We start from the raw sequence: 18925 nt of genomic DNA on the forward strand, positions 1-18925 counted from the left end.
AATATATATAATTATACGTTTAGTTCATTCATAGCCATGAACTCGACTCAGTAGGCAATCTCTACTTTTTTGCAATCTGCGTAACTCACAGCCCTGCGTACCTCTTCGCACTAACAAATTTTAATGAAACTCACGTGACCAAACTCATCAAAAATTTTTCAGATATTTCATGGTTTCTACAAACTTTCAACTATTCAAAAGTATTTATACATCACCAACAACTATACAAGATGTCCATTGTGTTACCTTCTTTGTCTGGCGAGAAGAGCGAGACCTTTACGGCCGTTTCTAAATTCTCTGCCCCTGTGCGTCGTCCAGTCGAGCCCCTTGGTCGTTACTTCTTAGCGCATGCTTCCAGAACCTTGAGGGGCCACACCTGGTCTGAGTTTGAGAAGCTTGAAGCTGAAAAGAACGTCAAGCAAATCGAAGAGAACGAAGACGATGATCTTGGAGATGAACAACAGAGCGAAGAATTGTTGGCTCACGACCCCAGAGAATGGAAGTCGGCTGACTTATATGCTGTATTGGGATTGTCTCATTTGAGATGGAAAGCTACTGAAGATCAAATCAGAAGAGCACACAGAAAACAAGTTTTGCAACATCATCCAGACAAGAAGTCTGCCTCCGGAGGATTGGACCAAGATGGTTTTTTCAAGATTATTCAGAAGGCCTTTGATGTCATGTTGGACACTACCAAGAGACAGCAGTACGATTCCGTAGACACCAATGCTGATGTGAAACCTCCAGCACTCAAATCGAGCTACGACTTCTTTGAAGCCTGGGGACCTGTTTTCGCCAGTGAAGCCAGATTCTCCAAGAAGCAACCTGTTCCACTTTTGGGAAGCAGTGATGCTCCAAAGGATGAAGTCGATAACTTCTACTCATTCTGGGGTAAGTTTGACTCATGGAAGACATTTGAATTCAAGGACGAAGACGTTCCAGATGACACTGCCAACAGAGATCACAAGCGTTACATTGAGCGTAAGAACATCTCCAACAGAAAGAAGTTGAAGCAGGAAGACAACAAGAGATTGATAGACTTGGTGGAAAGAGCCTTTTCTGAAGATCCTAGAATCAAGCAATTCAAAGAAGCTGCTAAGAAGGAAAAGGAAAGAAAGAAATGGGAAAGAGATTCTGGCTCTAGAGAAGCTGCTGAAGCTGCTGCTGCCAAGAAGGCTGCTGAAGAAGAGGCTGCTAAGAAGGCTGCTGAAGAAGCTGCCAACGCTAAGGCCAATTCCAAGAAGGCTAAGGAAGCTGCCAAGGCTGCTAAGAAGAAGAACAAGAGAAGCATCAGAGGATCTGTCAAGGACGTTGACTACTTTGGTGATGCTGCTAAGGCTGATGTTATTGAGGCTGACGTCGATGCCTTGATTGAGAGATTCGACGATGTCCAATTGTCAACTTATGCTGCTAAGGTCAAGGATGCCAACGCCGATGCTGTTAAGACTGCCTTCACTGAAGCAGTTGCTGAGTTGTCTGGTGCTGGAAAGATCGACACTGCTATCTTGAAGTACTTTGTTTAAGGTATAGAGTCCAAAGTTAATGCATACGACACTAAGAGTGTAAATTACTGTAGTGTAAGCAATTTAGAAGTAGACTAAAATAGGTAATCTTTTAATGCTACTTGAACTCCTAAATGTTGAAGAATCTACAAGATATTGTTATTGTACTTACTTGCGAGTTGTAATACAAGGGGAGCATGTACTGCTAATTATAGTGTATCTTGTTATTACCATTTCTGGAGCGCTCCATTGGATGTTCTATCTATTAACTACTTCATCTTTGTTGTCTTTTATTTCGACCTCATCTTTATCATTCTTTTCATTCTCATTATCATCATCATCCTCGTCATCTACCTCCAACTTACGGTGCATTACATTGCCCTTCATATGATAATGGGCCTTTCTCATCTCCTCGAAACGCTTGTGTCTCTCCTCGGCCGTCAATTCCGGCTCTTCCTCTTCTTCCTCTTCTACATCATCATACGATGGGTCCCTAATCACCTGACCGCCATGCAACGAATCCAACACTTCGTGTTTGTCTCTTTCAGCATCAAACTCGCCTTCTCCGAGCTCAAACTCTGGTATATCATTGTTTTCATCATCACCGTATTCGTCATCGTTTTGATAGTATTCTCCCTGTGGATTAAACCCACCTTCGTATGGAGTCTTAGGCTCATCGATCTTCATGGTAGAGCTCTTTTCCTGTTCGGTCTTGTACAAATTTAATTCATCCCATTGCAAATGTTCGGTATTTCCGTCTTGCAAATGCTTTTTTGCAAGCTCGGCTCTGATTTTATCACCTTCCAGTGACGCCTGATGGGTCAATTCGGCGTTTAAACGTGTGTTCTTGATAACTTCCTGACGATCTATCTCTATAGCACTCGTACTCTCTGGGCCCGAAACCGATTTGTTCCGCAAAATTCCTCTAGGCTTTTCTTCAGACATTTCTGTGCAGCTTGATTGTATCAATTGGTAAGAATAAATGTTAAACTGTTAATAGTTGGTGATGAGAAGAAGAAGGAAGGTGGATTCATTGAATAGATGTCATCTATTCCTCAGGCTTTATCTCGTGTTCGAACTTATGCAGGAAAACACATCTCGTAGTCGTGTTGTTACCACCCGTCTCTTCTGGTTGCAACTCTAAGGATTCAAGATCCTAAATGTATAACTGGTGAAATGCTGGAAATCCAGATCGAATAGGAATATACCATAAAGAGTTTGTTTCATTTTAAACCTGTAATTTCTATATAAAAATGGAGGCTCAAAGACATAATTAATTAAAAATATGGCAACAAAGTTAAAAATATGTCAAATTGTAGCACTTAATAAACAGATGACAATTGCAAGCTACAACTGAAGATAAAAACAATTCAAAACATTAACTCATGGTGAAACAACCTTATTTCTGTAAATCCAATGTAATACAATGCGTTTCTCCCACATAATTTGGAGAAAATAAAAATCAGAACAGTGCAAAGCTTGAAATCCATTTCCATTTAGAGTCTCTCATCGTACGACTGAACGGGACCAAACAAATTGTAGATCTCTCAAATAGATATACATTCGGTGGGAGAGTGAGAAAGACCACTACACTTGTACTTGCAATTTTCAAGTAAGAGCAACAGTATTCGTGGATAATGAAAGCAGTTGTCCCTTACTGGATGAGACTACTCGATAATTGTAGGCAATTGGCTGGCTGATTTGCAATCAATTTGTGAATGTCGTCTTGATTTTCAGCGTGATGAAAAGTGTCACAGCATCGAACAACTCGTAGGAAGTATTTGAACGTACGTTGTATGTTCTCTCTTAGTGTTATACTCTTCAGAAGGGCTCATAATAGCATTGTAATTTGAATTAAGCCTGCCAAGTTTCACAGAACAAAAGATGAAAACTAGACGAAAGGTAAAATTGTTTCATCGTATATTCTACTGAATTTCTGCGTCAAACCAACAATATTGAAGCTTCGATGAATCACATTAGAATGAGGAATATTAAAATGTTGCAACATTTCAAAACCCAGAATGAACTCTGGAAAATACAGTTCGTAAACAAAGCTGTTCTCCAAAGCTAGTTTCTATTTTGTAAGCTTTTACGTGGTGACGACAACAGAAGTAGAATATCCTATAACTTCCAACAGTAGCAAAACATTGATTTCTTCATAATGTAATTGAAAGCATCTCGTTCAGGCGCTAGAAGACAATAAGAATTAATAACAGCTGCTTCAGCATGCTCTCGGTTCCTTTGGATTCACGTTTTAATGGCCCTCATCCTTTTTAGCTGTCGCAATAAATTATGAAACCTTGCAATTTTCTTGAAGTTATTATTTGCACCTAAAAGGCTTCCTAAGAAGGCGTTACAGTCTAGACCAACTTTAAGCGAATGCCAAAATATGTAACTAGACCTAGAAAATCAAAGATATACGGCTTGTATAGCCCTCTTGAAAGCTTGTCAACTCGTCGGGAAGACTCATTCAAGAAGTCAGAAAACCGCTGAAACTCAAAGTAACATCAACCGTATAAGCTATGGGAAATTGGTTTCCTGCAGACGACAGCTAAAAAAAAAAGTTGCACTATCTAATCTACCGTGCATAGTCTCGCAACAAAATATTGGTCTGGTTTAGCAAATCCAGTCATCATTCAAGCAAAAGTCTGCTAATTAACTGAAATAGAACCGTAGAAATAAAATGGTAGAACGGGGCTACCTACTATTGCCTTGGAATCAGCAAAATTGTCTAATTCCAGGATTATTAGACAAAGGTTTCTTGAATTCGGAACCGTTTCTTAACTATGAGAAAAGAGGAGAATAAACTGCGTCCCGTAAGGCATATACATGAAGGCTTATGTGAGTTGGAGACGTTATATGCAAACGATAAGACACCTTAACCGTTGGCGCCAACGATTATGTCAGCTAATTCAGGCTATTCTAATGTTATCAGCAGGGCCGACCTTCAAATTTGATCACCTCGAATGTTACAATTGCAAACTGCCATCTTTTCAGTAGAAAAGGTAGCCAAGAAATGTCACAAGCTATAAGAGATAGTCCACGTGGTCCCCTGGACAAGACTTTTTCTTCCGCCATTCAGACTTCCATTGGCAAACTAGGGAGACTTTCTCATGAGATTTCTTGACTTGCTTGGCGCCTACAGGAAAAAAAAAAAAACTTAAGTCTGTATGCAGCAACCAAGCGAATGTTATCGGCAGCAAATGCAGCCGTAGGAATATTTTCCTGCGCATTTAGACTTTTACCCAAGTCGATTTCGCAGCTCAAGTACCAAGACTTTTTGCATGGCACCAATCCGTCTTCTTTTACATTACATCTGGGTTTTTCACTTTTCTGATCAGGGTGAACCGTTTTTCCAACTATGGAGGTAGCAACGTGTCTGGCTGGTTAGACTTTTGCTCTGGCATTTCGCCGTATGAGCAAAGTTTAATTTGCCTTATTTTCGCCCGTTCGTAATAAAACTTGCATAACGACACTCCCACGATGTCAAATAATTCACCGCTAAGGCTGTGGGAAAGAGCTACTATTGAGACGGGTCCAAGAGTTTCTGGATAGTGGTAGAGTGCCAATTTGCAGATTCGAGATATGACCTACTTCCGGGTCATATAAATAGCTGGTGTATTTCCCTCTCGAATATTGTATATTTCCACACTTTCTCTCAGTCTTTTAGAAGTAGTTTCGAATAGCTCCAGATAGCCGTACCCCTATAACACACAAGCTAAAATGTACTTACATCAGTTCGACTATATCTTTGCCATCGGTATGCTCTTCGCATTCTTGGATGCTTGGAATATCGGTGCTAACGATGTCGCCAACTCCTTTGCATCCTCCGTCTCCTCCAGATCCTTGAAGTACTGGCAAGCCATGATCTTGGCAGCACTTTGTGAGTTATTGGGTGCCGTTTTGGCTGGTTCAAGAGTCTCTGATACTATCAGAAACAAGATTGTCGACGTCACTATTTTCAAGAACGACCCTGCCTCTCTTATGATCACCATGGCCTGTGCTTTGGTTGGTTCTTCCGTGTGGTTGAGTATCGCTACATCGATCGGTATGCCAGTTTCCACCACCCACTCTATTGTTGGTGCTGTCATTGGTTCTTCCATTGCTGCCAAGGGTGGTCAACACATCCATTGGGGATGGAGCGGTGTTTCTCAAATCATTGCTTCATGGTTCATTGCCCCTATCTTGGCCGGTTGTTTCGCAACCATTGTTTTCCTTATCTCGAAGTTCTTTGTTTTGGACATCAAGGACTCTAGAAGACAATTGAGACACTCTATGTTGTTAGGTCCTGTCTTAGTCTTTGTTGCTTTTGCTATCTTGACCATGTTGATTGTCTGGAAAGGTTCTCCAAAGTTGGGATTGAGCAATTTGCCAACCGGAACCATCTTGGCTGCCATCTTCGGTACTGCTGCAGTTGCCATGGGTGTCTACATACTTTTCCTCTTCCCTTACTACAGAAGAAAGCTTGTCCATGAAGATTGGACCTTAAAATGGTATGATATCTTCAGAGGTCCAATCTTCTTCTTCAAGTCCACTGACGACATTCCTCCAATGCCAGAAGGACATGAATTGACCATCGATTACTACGAAGGTAGAAGATACGACGAGGCTGGTAACAGAATCGCCTTACGTACTTCGAAGAATACTCCTGTCGAACAAGCCACTGCATCAATTGAATCTTCCGACCTCGAAAAGAAGGATGGCGATGTCGTTGAAAATGGTGACATCGTTGAAAAAATTGAACCAGTTGAAGAAAAGAAGCAAACCACAAGGCAATTGTGGTGGTCACTTCTTAAGCAACCTTCCAAATGGCCATACTTGTTGTGGTTGGTACTCTCTCATGGTTTCACTCAAGATGTTATCAACAACCAAAACAAACAAGATATGTTGACAGGTGACTTGTCTGGTATGCATCAAAGATCCAAGTACTACCCTAACAAGATTGAATACATGTACTCTATCTTGCAAGCCATCACTGCAGGTACCATGTCCTTTGCTCACGGTTCCAACGATATTGCTAACGCTGCTGGTCCATTATCTACTATCTACCTTATCTGGACCACCAACAAGGTGGATTCTAAGGCTCCAGTCCCCTTGTGGGTTCTTGGTTACACTGCTGCTGCCTTAGTTATCGGATGTTGGACTTACGGTTACAGAATCATGGCCAACTTGGGTAACAAGTTGATTTTGCAATCGCCATCTAGAGGTTTCTCTATTGAATTGGGAGCTGCTGTTACCACCGTTATTGCCTCTCAATTAGCCATCCCAGTCTCCACCACCCAATCTGCAGTTGGTGCTACTGTCTTCATTGGTTTATGTAACATGGAATTGAAGACTGTCAACTGGAGAATGGTTCTCTGGTGTTACTTGGGTTGGATTTTTACCTTGCCATGTGCTGGTTTGATTGCCGGTCTCATCAATGGTATTATCATCCACGCTCCAAGATTGGGCGCTCAATACGAATTGTCTTAGGTTACTTTCAGCTCTAATTTTCAGTTAGGAGTAAAACACTACAATCGCTACATTCCTTTATTTCGTAAGATGCAGATATTTAATTAGTCAGTTAGTTAAGCATATTTAATATTTAAGAAGTTACCATTTGAAATCGCTTGCTCGTAAAGGACCATGGTATTGAATAATATCTAGAGTGACTTCAGCTTTGTCGTTTCCACAAGGACTTGAAGTGACATCTACATGCATTGATAATATGACATGCAACATTAATATATATTACTCATTAGTGATCTTGCCATGTGGTGATTCTACAATTGCAAGTGAAAAATTATCAGATAAGATAAGGTGGAGGCTACATCAAGACTTTCCTACGAAATTCGGAATCAAATTGTTCACTCCATGGTAAGTAAGAATAGGAGAAATACTTCCACACAATAGGTCTTCTGGATCACCGGGCGTTACCGACGGACCCATTGTATCAATAAAGTTAAATTTTACACATTACGGATGCTACTGAATACAATGAGACGTCTGTAAGTACAAATAAAAATTAGAAGCTGTAGGAGAAGGGATGTATATCTGTACGAAAAACTGTGGAGTCGTTTCACTTTTTTTTTTAACGAGGTTAGAAGCAAGAGCTAATCCCAATGTAGGCAATTTGAATTCTAATCGCCGTAGTGGGTGCTACTCTGTAGGTGTTTTCCGACCAAGTAAGCTTCCAGATAATGATACTGGAAACTTTTGTCAGGTAGCCCTCAGAGTAGATCCTTACAATTATTTGGCGAAGGGGCTTATTCCATTCTGTTCGATTCAAATTTCTCTTCACTTCATTATAAGCGAGCAATTAGAAGTGCTACAAAATATTGTGATGATTTTTGCAAAAGTTTTATCTGTGTGAGTTCATTTGGTGCAATTAAATATTAGGGCACGTTGTGGCCAAGAAGGAGAAAGACGACCTTTACTGGGTTTTATTCAACAGCAGGAATGCCAAGGGAGTGTAAGGCTCCAAAATGTTGCAGCAGAATTATTTTATTTTATCGGCGTAAGCTTTTGGTGAAAATAGATTTATTTAGTTCTACTGGACAAGAGGAGAAAGTCAAAGATATCTAAGTATGAATAAAGTCTGTGGGGATTACCGATTTCAACGGCACTAAAAATTATTTCGCCAATTGTTTCTCAACAGTAGTAGATTAATTCATGGATCGGAAAAGTGGAAGACTTGAGCTGCTTTAGATTGTTACTTCGTTACTTTCAAGTGGTAGAAGGGTAGTGACAGTGGAGTTGAAGTTATTCTAATCAATTCTAGATTTCCAGCTTCAATTTAAACTAATTGGGTAGAATACAAGTACATGAAACTGTGCAGCACTGGGATTACAAATTAAATAGATTTATTTCTCTTTAAGCTTTATGAAATTTCTAAATTCATCTCAACGAATAAACAATTGAGTTAAATTAAGACTGAAGTGTTTACTATTAATTGGTTGAATACATTGGAGAAGTCATTACTCGTAGAGTTTTTCTATTTACAATTATCATCCTTGCAAAATTTAAGTGGAGATAACATCAACATTTATGGCTCAGAGACGGTGTAATAGTTTCATATATATATTGCTTTGAAAATTTCTCTTCGCTTATTTATATTAATTATATTGGCATACATGTATGTAAATTTCTCTACTGGTATCTCACGACATGCTATATATTCTATGTGGATAATCCGTCCAGTTTGCTGGCACTACCTTATCGGTATACCTTGGAACAATTCTAGCACGATCATAATCACGCCGTGGAAATCACATGGTTTGTCACATGACTTGATCCGCATCATTTTGCCAGCCGACATTTTAGATGTTTGGAGCCAGTTTCGGGTGTTTACAAACTGATCAAAGTGTGCTGATTTTTCTATAGGTGATCTGTCAGAACCAGCTGGTTACGTCTTGAGGGCTTCGGAAACAAGACGCGCTATATCCGCTGAACTAGTGAACGTTTCTTTCATAGCCAACGCTTTACAACTGCTTGTTGTGGTAACTAATTAGTAATTCACTGTGCAAGACAATCATTAAGGACCAGAGATCAAATAGAGTCACAGAAGACTGGTTTCGAGTGTAAATCAAAAGATACAGAACAGAACTAAAGGGCCTTCTAAAATTACGTTGACATAAAATCAAACGTTTCCATAAAATCATAGAATTGAACCAATTTCCGATTTTTCATTGTATTTGTAATTCACGTTACTATTGTTGGTTAATCCTTAAATAATAGCTGATCGTGTTGCCATCGACTAAATTCCGTATTTAAACTATCTCGAAAAAGCGGTTGCTGATTAATTTCATTCATATTCTTGTATTAAACATATTGGCAACGTCATCTTCATTGTCAATTACATCATATCATTAATTTCATCTGCTTAACAATTCTAATACTTCATAATGGGTCAGGCATTTAGTTTCGCCAACATTTTTGGCAAGTTATGGGGAATAAGCAAAGAGATCCGTATTCTCATTTTGGGATTGGATGGTGCTGGTAAAACGACTGTGTTGTACAGATTACAGTTGGGCGAAGTAGTCACAACTAAACCTACAATTGGTTTCAATGTTGAAACGTTGAAGTATAAGAACTTAACTTTGAACATATGGGATTTGGGTGGACAAACCTCTATAAGACCGTACTGGAGATGTTACTATTCCAACACAGCAGCTGTTATATTCGTGGTAGACTCCACAGACAAAGATCGTATTGACATTGCCACTAAGGAATTGCACTTGATGTTGAAGGAAGAGGAGCTTCAAAACGCTGCCTTGCTTGTATTTGCAAACAAACAGGATCAGCCTGGTGCAATGACGGCTGCTGAGGTATCACAGGCTCTCAGTTTGACTGATCTTAAGGATAGGAGTTGGAGTATAGTAGCTTCCAGTGCCATCCGAGGTGAAGGTTTGACCGAAGGTTTGGACTGGTTGATGGACGTCATTAAAGATGAACAGTTGTAAGCATGTTAGCGTTATAGATATGGTAAGGGCAAACTCCGAATACTGATCTTGTTGCAAACTCAGTATCTCCATTACAAGTTGAAGTTCGTTACATTGTCATGGTGATATTCATCTACACATCCATTGCACTACTTATAAATAATTAGCCTGTCTATACGATACCATGCAATAGAAAAACATGTAATAGAAATGATTTATTAGTTGATTTCTGTAGATCCATGGCATGCTCGTACATACTCATGTTCATCTACTTTTCTTTGCGAATTTCTAGCCTGTCTATATCGTTCCGTGCAAAGTAGATTATTTAGACTCGTTTGCTGCTTCACGTTCGTGGACTCTTTCAAGAATGGTTTTGATCATTTCGTTACCTATAACATTAGCCTCAGAAAACTTGGACAGGAAAAATTTCTGCGTCTTTTCAAACTCTCGCTTGTACAACTCGAAGTTTCCAAAGGAGATAATACTGGCCCAGTTTCTGGCGGCGATAGTGAATTCCAAGTCGTCTTGTCTGAAGGATTCGTCATGAACAGCATCTTCTATACATTCCTCTAGCAATCCAGGGGCGCAAAATAAGTACTCTGTGACTCCCAAGAAGATTCTAAACAAAGGTGTGGAGCAGATTATATGGTCGTAAGGCACTATTCCCAAAGTGAACCACGAGTCTACAATGGCTAGCAACGAAAGATGTGAATTGGGCTGCTTCCCACCAGGTGGATTTTTACTCAACGAGAATTTCTGCAAAATGTAGTCGTCCAAGAGTAGATCGTGGTCGTTGATGTGGCCAAACACAAATTCCTTGGCCTTGAGCATTCTTTCTCTGAGCTCGTCCTTTTTTTTCTGGATCATAAGAGTGAACAAAGATGTCGTGGAACTCGAGTACTGCAACACTTGTTCATGAGCAGAAGGGTTTGTGATGGCTAAACCAGCATAGACGTGCCATTTGTTAGAGAATATCCGCAAAGATATGTTCATTTTGGCATTCTCCAACCCTCCGATCCATCGAGGTGTAACCCACGGATATTGGTTGATGTTCATCCAAGCTACACCCATCGATAAGAATGCAGCATGAGTCACAGCTTGAGTATCTGCTGTAATTTTGTCGTGTTCTTTGGCTGAAAGATATACGATTTTTGAGTTCAAACATGAAACCAAACATTCTACGAATCTAAAGCTTTCGTCATCTCCACGATGATTTATAAGTACCAAAGGCTGCCCAGTAGTAGAAACTTTAGGACCATGTAATGAGTGGACTGAGATGATTTTCACATCTTTCGGCAAAATGTCTTCAAATGCAGCAATTTCAGGCTCTTTACATGAGGTCTGTCCCCCCACAATGGCTCCGAACTTAGTGGACGGCCCGTAGATCGAAATAATTTTCCGGATGTTCTCGGCTTCTACAGAATAGATGATATAATCCGAGATACGTGAAACGAAATGTCCATTACGAAGAATTTTGAATTTGTCATCAGCAAACTTTTGTACTGTTTCTTCATAGAGATCTTCACGATCGCAACCCACGACATTCCACCCAGCTTCAGAGAATCTTTTAGCATAGAGATAGCCCATGTCTCCCAACCCAATGATCCCGATGGTCTTGGATTTTTGGAGAGCCTCTGTTTCAGCCGCTGTGTACTTCGACACGGCCGTCATTTGTAGTGCGTTGATATTTATGGTGTTTTCAGACAAAAAGAAGCATCTGAAGTGAACTATATTCTGTTTAATCTTTGTATAAGCAAAATGAGTTGAATGTCGCAAATGAAAAGGTGGAGGAAAAATGTCGCAATATTGACTCTCACTTTTCCCGATCTGATCGTATACTTTTTAGTATTGCAAATTATCACTACTTTCTTCAGCAAAACCACTCTGAACTGTATTTACACTTGGCAAATGTCCTCAAGAAAAGCTTACAGTGCTCCAGGCAAAGCCCTTCTAGCCGGAGGCTACTTGGTTTTGGATCCAGCGTACAATTCGTATGTCACGGCTCTTTCAGCCAGGATGCACGTTGTGATCGAAGTCCAGGAAAACGAGTCAGACACCGAAAAGGACGCTTCCTTAGTCAAAGTTGTGTCGCCTCAATTCGAAGGGGGCGAATGGGAATTCAGATTTAACAAGAAGGAAGGAGCACAGCAAATTGTAGAATCTAATGGGAAAAACAATCCATTTTTGCAAGCTACAGTATCTACAGTAATAGCTTATATAAATCCAACCGAAAAATTCAATTTACATCTCACCATATTTTCGGATCCAGGTTATCATTCTCAGGAAAACACGCGTCCTAAATACTCGATCAATGGTAAGAGAAAGTTTTTGTACCATGCTGGAGCTATCAACGAAGTTGCGAAAACTGGATTGGGCTCATCTGCTGGACTTGTAGTTGTAGTCACAACAGCTTTGTTAAACTACTTCAAGCCAGCCGAAGATGGAAATCTTAATTACAACACAATCCATAATGTTGCGCAAATTTCCCATTGTTATGCCCAGAAGAAAATCGGTTCTGGCTTCGATGTTGCGGCTGCAGTCTATGGCTCTATCATATATAGAAGATTCCAACCTCTGTTGATCGAAAACTTGTTGCAACATCCTGTTTTCACAGACCCAAGAAATGCAGACTTACAGCAAGATTATGCTCTCAAATTGCAACAAACCGTCGATTCTAATTGGGACTTCAACCACGCTCCTTGTACTTTACCAGCTCATATTCGCTTGCTTATGGGGGACATACAAGGTGGATCAGAAACGCCCAAATTGGTTTCCAAGATCTTGAAATGGAAGAAAGACAAACCAGAAGAAAGTGAGCCTTTATACCGCGATTTGAATAATGCCAATGAATCGTTGATTCACTCTCTTGCAGAATTGCACCAGTTCTATACGCTGGACATGAGCACCTACTTGAAAGGAATTGCATATTTGCTGGAAAACTGTGTAGACTCCCTTGATCAGTCAGGTCACCCCCAATTCCAGAAATTCTTTCACTTGACAGAAGCCATCAAAAACATCAGATCAAATTTGAGAAAATTGACTGAGCTTTCTGGTGCTGCTGTAGAGCCTAAGGAACAAACAAAGCTCTTGGATGACTGTAACTCCCTCCATGGATCTTTAGGAGGTGTAGTTCCTGGAGCTGGAGGCTACGACGCCATCTCACTCTTGGTTGTGGACGACTCTGCGTCACAATTGTGCACTGGCAGCCGTGAACTTGAAGCTTTCAAGCAAGTCACATGGTTAACTTTGCAGGAAGAACAGCGAGGTACAATTGCGGAGAATTATAAAGATTACTTAGGGTTATAGATGGGGCTACTAGAAAATCTGCAATATAAATAATCAAATCCAAAATAATTAAAACCATCTGGTCTTTGGTCTTCAACCTACTTTCGCTATCAAATATCAGCTATCTTTGGTTACTTAGATTCCCCACATATAGTCATGGTTACTTAAGCTTGAAGTATAGTGTGTAAGGCACATTCTTCGTTTCGTATGTGAATTATAGATCAATATTATTTATGCACTATATGCACGAAGTGTTCCAAATATAAATTTGTAATGCAGCGGCTGGCATCAATATTTTCATTTAGTGACTCTCTACAGCCACCTCACCTGTAGGATGCGGAAATGAAAAAATTTGGGGTGCGAGCCAGGAATGATTTCTAGTCATTTGATCTCTATACATAGCCAAGAATTGCTCTGCTAAATGGAATATAGTCAGCATTTGCTTATTAGACCACAATATTATTTGCATATAGCTGAGTATATATAGGCAGAAATATTTAAAGTGGATCAAGTCCTTATCCAATTTCTGTTTTGTCCTTACCCTTTTTTGCACGGGCATATTGCAATCGCAAATGAACAACTACAATAGACAAAATATTCCATATCCAGCCCCTGATTCACAGCATGTTATCGATGATTATCTGAGAAGAAATTCTCACTCTCCTTTCTTTCCTTCTCATGGGATTAACAGAGATAGTTCTGGAGATATACATGACCCATATGTGATGAACGTTGCAGCCGAAACATTTCTCGAAGACTCCATTCACATGTCGGCAAGAAGTTCTCATGCCTCCGACCATTTGCATTCTCAATTTCACTTAGGTGATGAGGTAGCAGATCTGAACGATTCAGTGCATAATCATCACCTCGACGACTTCGACCAAAACCTGGGAGAGTTCTGCAGAGATTCTCTGGATTCGTCAGCATACGAGGATCAACAATTGGCTCCCCAAAAATCACAAGAATATGATGATAAAAGAGTATATACTAGAAACTCACGGATGTTCATGGCTGTGAGTGTAATTTCTGGGTTATTGGTTTTGGCCCTCGAAGTCTACATGTTTGCTGTCATAAACATCCATAAAAATAACTACCAACAATTTCGGTATGTTGAGATCTCCATCTTCTTAGCATTGTTCATTTTCGCAGCCATTTACCAGATCATTTTGACATTCATTGGGCTCAGAACCAAGAATATGTTGCTCTTAACCATGTTATGCATTTTCGAAGCATGTATGTTGATCTACACCGGTATCCAATATCAGGAAGTCACCGATAAAATTGAATTGTTCTTAGACGGTGGCTGGAGAAGAGCGACAAGAGCCTCCAGTATTGCTACTATATGTGTCATTGCGGTAACATTGGTGGTTCAGGTGTATCTTGTTTTCTTTGTTCTTCGTAAGAACGTCTACTGGTTTAGATTCAAAAAAATCGGCGGTGACCTAAAAATCAGAAGAATGTATAGCGTGTTCCAGATTCACAGATCATTATTGATTTTCGATTTGTTCTTCTTCATTGGCTTTACTATCCAGTTCATCGTGATTATGGTAAAGCGCCGTAATTCTGTGGAGTTCATCTTAACCATCTGTGTCTTGCCAGTTGCATTAGTGGTACTTTTACTTAGTGATATCGCGGTCACTCGTGAAGTCCTTGCATTATCCATTCTTACAACTACCTGCTTTTTCGGAGCATGCGCTTATGTGCTCTTCAAAATGATCAGATTGTATACCAAGTACACCTCAGCCTACAATATCAATATTAAAAATCCTGGGGACTACTTCCCAGGGCGTAAATCGCTTATAACCTTTGGTGCCTTGACTTTGGTACTTTTGGTTCTGACCATCGTGATAGAGATTTGGGTTATGAGAAACTACAAGCGCGGTTTATTGCCGCTGGTCAGTGTGTATTACTCGTGGTTGCCGGGCCATAATAAAGGCAGAAAAGACAGTTCCCATGAACATATGACAACCGACATGGATGAGGTCAGTGGGAAGAAGATAGGAGCAGACGAAGATTCCGGTTCACTCATGATAGACTAATTTACAGACAGAGAAGCTATTTTAATGCGTAATGAATAATTAATGTTGACTTTTTGCAACCATTCAATACAATACAATGTAGTAGTCGTAGTAATCGGGAAAGATCATCTTCAAAAGCCAAGAAATGCCTGCCAAAACTGTCATGTCGTTTGAGCTAATACTCAAAGCAGGCACCTACTCTTTATTTTTTCTCACATGAATAAAGTCGTCCAGTCTACAGTCAACTCTAAGTCATTGCTGGTTTTGCTGGAACATAATTTGAGTCCAGTCTAGATAGCTACTCAATTTCGGAACAACTGGGTAAGCATGCAGGCTCACAGCGCTTTGCTTCCACTGCTTGCATTGTACAAAGGAGGCTCCTCGAGGAAGAACTCTACGAACTGCGTAGAAGTGGGCGCATGGGAGCTGGCGTGAATTTCAATCATGGGTACGAAGTCATTGTGACACTAGAGGCATTAGAAGTGCTGGAAGTAGGCATGAGAATTGGATGATGCGAGGACTTCTAAGAGCATGGTATTACTAGTATGCGTTTGACGGATTTCGTATTAATGGCTAGGGTTATTGCAAGTCCTCCGCGTGACATGCTCCATGCCTGCAACCAGCCTTTCAAGATTGAAAGCGAATGATGGATTCAATGTGGAAAATGGTCGTAATTAGAGTTGTGTGTTGCAGCAGGCGGGAAAATAATGAGCAGAGCTAAAGCTGCAGGACGCAGATGCTTTGTAAGTGGATAATTGGTTTTTGTGTACTATGCGTTTAGACCAGCGGCGGAATGTAAGGGTGGAATGACTCTGCTACGATTGTAGTAGTGACCCAGGCAACCATGCTAGAGAAGGGATCTCGGTGGTGAAACTAGATTAGGGAGAATAGAGATCTACCATTTGGCAAGAACACTGCACAATTTCTACAATATCTAATGATGTAGCAGAAAGGGTTGCGATTTCGGCTAGTGCTGAGTCTACTGATACCGCTACAGCTACCTGGCCATTCTGCGACCAGCGGGCGAAGTTGAAAGAGGCATACGGCATTTGTGGGGCACTTGTGGGAAATATAAGGTATCGGAGCGGTAATGCTGAAAAATAGTTGAAATATCGAATTAGGCACGGCTTAAGTTTTTGCTTCGGCTTATGCGACTACTAAAGGTAAACAATAACCAAAAATTAAGGCCCAATTGCCTCGAGTATCGTGCTCCAGGATATGTGAGTTGGATTTCTCGACTACCCATTGACTATACCTGGTGGATCAGGCTTATTCGTTAAGTTAATCGCTCAATCAACTGATTTTCCAGATCATGCGCTTAGCCAGGATGGAAAAAGTGCCAAAACGCGGAACTCACCCTGTGCGTCCGTGTGCAGGCTGCATTGCAGGAGTTAGACTGGCCTACATCGGATGATATCCTCCCTCATTGCTTCAATAGGGGAGAGATGAGGTCTGGTGGATAATATTATTAGTGGGGGATGCCGAATTCGAATTCAGGGATAAAGTATATAAAGGCCATTGGATCCTGGGAGGTTCGTCCCAGACATTTGGTTTTGTTCTCCATCACAATCCAGATTTGATCAATTGACTACAATTAACAGAGTCTAGCCCTCCCGTATCCGGAAAAGCCTCTTCTCTGAGATCGACTCAATTGACTTGAATAATATTTCAAAATATAAGAGCTTACTGCGAATCCCCCCATCCCCCAAAAAAGCCGCCTAACATACAACTATCATGGCTGAAGTCTCATTAGGAAGATATCTCTTCGAGAGATTGTACCAATTGCAAGTGCAGACCATCTTCGGTGTCCCTGGTGATTTCAACTTGTCGCTTTTGGACAAGATCTACGAAGTGGAAGATGCCCATGGCAAGAATTCGTTTAGATGGGCTGGTAATGCCAACGAATTGAATGCATCGTACGCTGCTGACGGTTACTCGAGAGTCAAGCGTTTAGGGTGTTTGGTCACTACCTTTGGTGTCGGTGAATTGTCTGCTTTGAATGGTATTGCCGGTTCTTATGCCGAACATGTTGGTTTGCTTCATGTCGTAGGTGTTCCATCGATTTCCTCGCAAGCTAAGCAATTGTTACTTCACCACACTTTGGGTAATGGTGATTTCACTGTTTTCCATAGAATGTCCAACAACATTTCTCAGACCACAGCCTTTATCTCCGATATCAACTCGGCTCCAGCTGAAATTGATAGATGTATCAGAGAGGCCTACGTCAAACAAAGACCAGTTTATATCGGGTTACCAGCTAACTTAGTTGATTTGAATGTTCCGGCCTCTTTGCTTGAGTCTCCAATCAACTTGTCGTTGGAAAAGAACGACCCAGAGGCTCAAGATGAAGTCATTGACTCTGTCTTAGACTTGATCAAAAAGTCGCTGAACCCAATCATCTTGGTCGATGCCTGTGCCTCGAGACATGACTGTAAGGCTGAAGTTACTCAGTTGATTGAACAAACCCAATTCCCAGTATTTGTCACTCCAATGGGTAAAGGTACCGTTGATGAGGGTGGTGTAGACGGAGAATTGTTAGAAGATGATCCTCATTTGATTGCCAAGGTCGCTGCTAGGTTGTCTGCTGGCAAGAACGCTGCCTCTAGATTCGGAGGTGTTTATGTCGGAACCTTGTCGAAGCCCGAAGTCAAGGACGCTGTAGAGAGTGCAGATTTGATTTTGTCTGTCGGTGCCCTTTTGTCTGATTTCAACACTGGTTCATTTTCCTACTCCTACAGAACCAAGAACATCGTCGAATTCCATTCTGATTACACTAAGATTAGACAAGCCACTTTCCCAGGTGTGCAGATGAAGGAAGCCTTGCAAGAATTGAACAAGAAAGTTTCATCTGCTGCTAGTCACTATGAAGTCAAGCCTGTGCCCAAGATCAAGTTGGCCAATACACCAGCCACCAGAGAAGTCAAGTTAACTCAGGAATGGTTGTGGACCAGAGTGTCTTCGTGGTTCAGAGAAGGTGATATTATTATCACCGAAACCGGTACATCCTCCTTCGGTATAGTTCAATCCAGATTCCCAAACAACACCATCGGTATCTCCCAAGTATTGTGGGGTTCTATTGGTTTCTCTGTTGGTGCCACTTTGGGTGCTGCCATGGCTGCCCAAGAACTCGACCCTAACAAGAGAACCATCTTGTTTGTTGGAGATGGTTCTTTGCAATTGACCGTTCAGGAAATCTCCACCATGATCAGATGGGGTACCACACCTTACCTTTTCGTGTTGAACAATGACGGTTACACCATCGAGCGTTTGATCCACGGTGTAAATGCCTCATATAATGACATCCAACCATGGCAAAACTTGGAAATCTTGCCTACTTTCTCGGCCAAGAACTACGACGCTGTGAGAATCTCCAACATCGGAGAAGCAGAAGATATCTTGAAAGACAAGGAATTCGGAAAGAACTCCAAGATTAGATTGATAGAAGTCATGTTACCAAGATTGGATGCACCATCTAACCTTGCCAAACAAGCTGCCATTACAGCTGCCACCAACGCCGAAGCTTAGTAAAAAGGATTAGTGTTATTTTTTTGCACCCACGTTATATATATTAATGCACAACTATGAGAGACAATTCCGTAGTAAACGAGGACGCTTTTCTTTCAGATAAACTGCATTTTGTCTATCCGACAGATTTCGTATTTCATACGGCTTTGGCATAAATGCTCGATATGATTATTCT

The 18925-nt window shown here is 40.9% G+C and overlaps 8 protein-coding genes across 8 annotated transcripts; 6 read left to right on the forward strand and 2 right to left on the reverse strand. All coding sequences in view use genetic code 12, as the record gives it.

Moving 5' to 3' along the window:
- Window positions 1–230: 230 nt before the first annotated feature.
- PICST_74602 (predicted protein) lies at window positions 231–1564 on the forward strand (the record flags this gene model as incomplete). The annotated part of the gene is made up of 1 exon (XM_001387527.1): window positions 231–1564. The coding sequence occupies one exon, from the start codon at window positions 231–233 to the stop codon at window positions 1521–1523; it is 1293 nt and encodes a 430-aa protein (XP_001387564.1). The 3' UTR covers window positions 1524–1564.
- Window positions 1565–1835: 271 nt separating this feature from the next.
- On the reverse strand, window positions 1836–2447 carry PICST_52196 (predicted protein; the record flags this gene model as incomplete). The annotated part of the gene is made up of 1 exon (XM_001387937.1): window positions 1836–2447. A coding segment is annotated over one exon (612 nt), but the record flags the coding sequence as incomplete, so codon positions are not given.
- Window positions 2448–5165: 2718 nt separating this feature from the next.
- On the forward strand, window positions 5166–7104 carry PHO89 (Na+/Pi symporter). Its single transcript, XM_001387528.1, has one exon. It carries the CDS (start codon window positions 5226–5228, stop codon window positions 6972–6974), a length of 1749 nt encoding a protein of 582 aa, XP_001387565.1. The 5' UTR covers window positions 5166–5225; the 3' UTR covers window positions 6975–7104.
- Window positions 7105–8892: 1788 nt separating this feature from the next.
- On the forward strand, window positions 8893–10142 carry PICST_69050 (predicted protein). The gene has a single exon (XM_001387529.1). It carries the CDS (start codon window positions 9386–9388, stop codon window positions 9941–9943), a length of 558 nt encoding a protein of 185 aa, XP_001387566.1. The 5' UTR covers window positions 8893–9385; the 3' UTR covers window positions 9944–10142.
- A 101-nt stretch (window positions 10143–10243) lies between these two features.
- TYR1 (prephenate dehydrogenase) lies at window positions 10244–11593 on the reverse strand (the record flags this gene model as incomplete). The annotated part of the gene is made up of 1 exon (XM_001387938.1): window positions 10244–11593. The coding sequence occupies one exon, from the start codon at window positions 11591–11593 to the stop codon at window positions 10244–10246; it is 1350 nt and encodes a 449-aa protein (XP_001387975.2).
- A 237-nt stretch (window positions 11594–11830) lies between these two features.
- On the forward strand, window positions 11831–13228 carry ERG8 (Phosphomevalonate kinase; the record flags this gene model as incomplete). The annotated part of the gene is made up of 2 exons (XM_001387530.1): window positions 11831–12865; window positions 12905–13228. 2 exons carry the CDS (start codon window positions 11831–11833, stop codon window positions 13226–13228), a joined length of 1359 nt encoding a protein of 452 aa, XP_001387567.2.
- Window positions 13229–14139: 911 nt separating this feature from the next.
- On the forward strand, window positions 14140–15141 carry PICST_52510 (predicted protein; the record flags this gene model as incomplete). Its single annotated transcript, XM_001387531.1, has 1 exon — window positions 14140–15141. A coding segment is annotated over one exon (1002 nt), but the record flags the coding sequence as incomplete, so codon positions are not given.
- A 1565-nt stretch (window positions 15142–16706) lies between these two features.
- PDC1 (pyruvate decarboxylase) lies at window positions 16707–18912 on the forward strand. Its single transcript, XM_001387532.1, has one exon. It carries the CDS (start codon window positions 16960–16962, stop codon window positions 18748–18750), a length of 1791 nt encoding a protein of 596 aa, XP_001387569.2. The 5' UTR covers window positions 16707–16959; the 3' UTR covers window positions 18751–18912.
- The last annotated feature ends 13 nt before the right edge of the window (window positions 18913–18925 follow it).

The sequence above is a fragment of the Scheffersomyces stipitis genome, chromosome 1 (genome assembly GCF_000209165.1).
Source record: "Scheffersomyces stipitis CBS 6054 chromosome 1, whole genome shotgun sequence".
NCBI classification, from domain to species: Eukaryota; Fungi; Ascomycota; class Pichiomycetes; order Serinales; family Debaryomycetaceae; genus Scheffersomyces; species Scheffersomyces stipitis.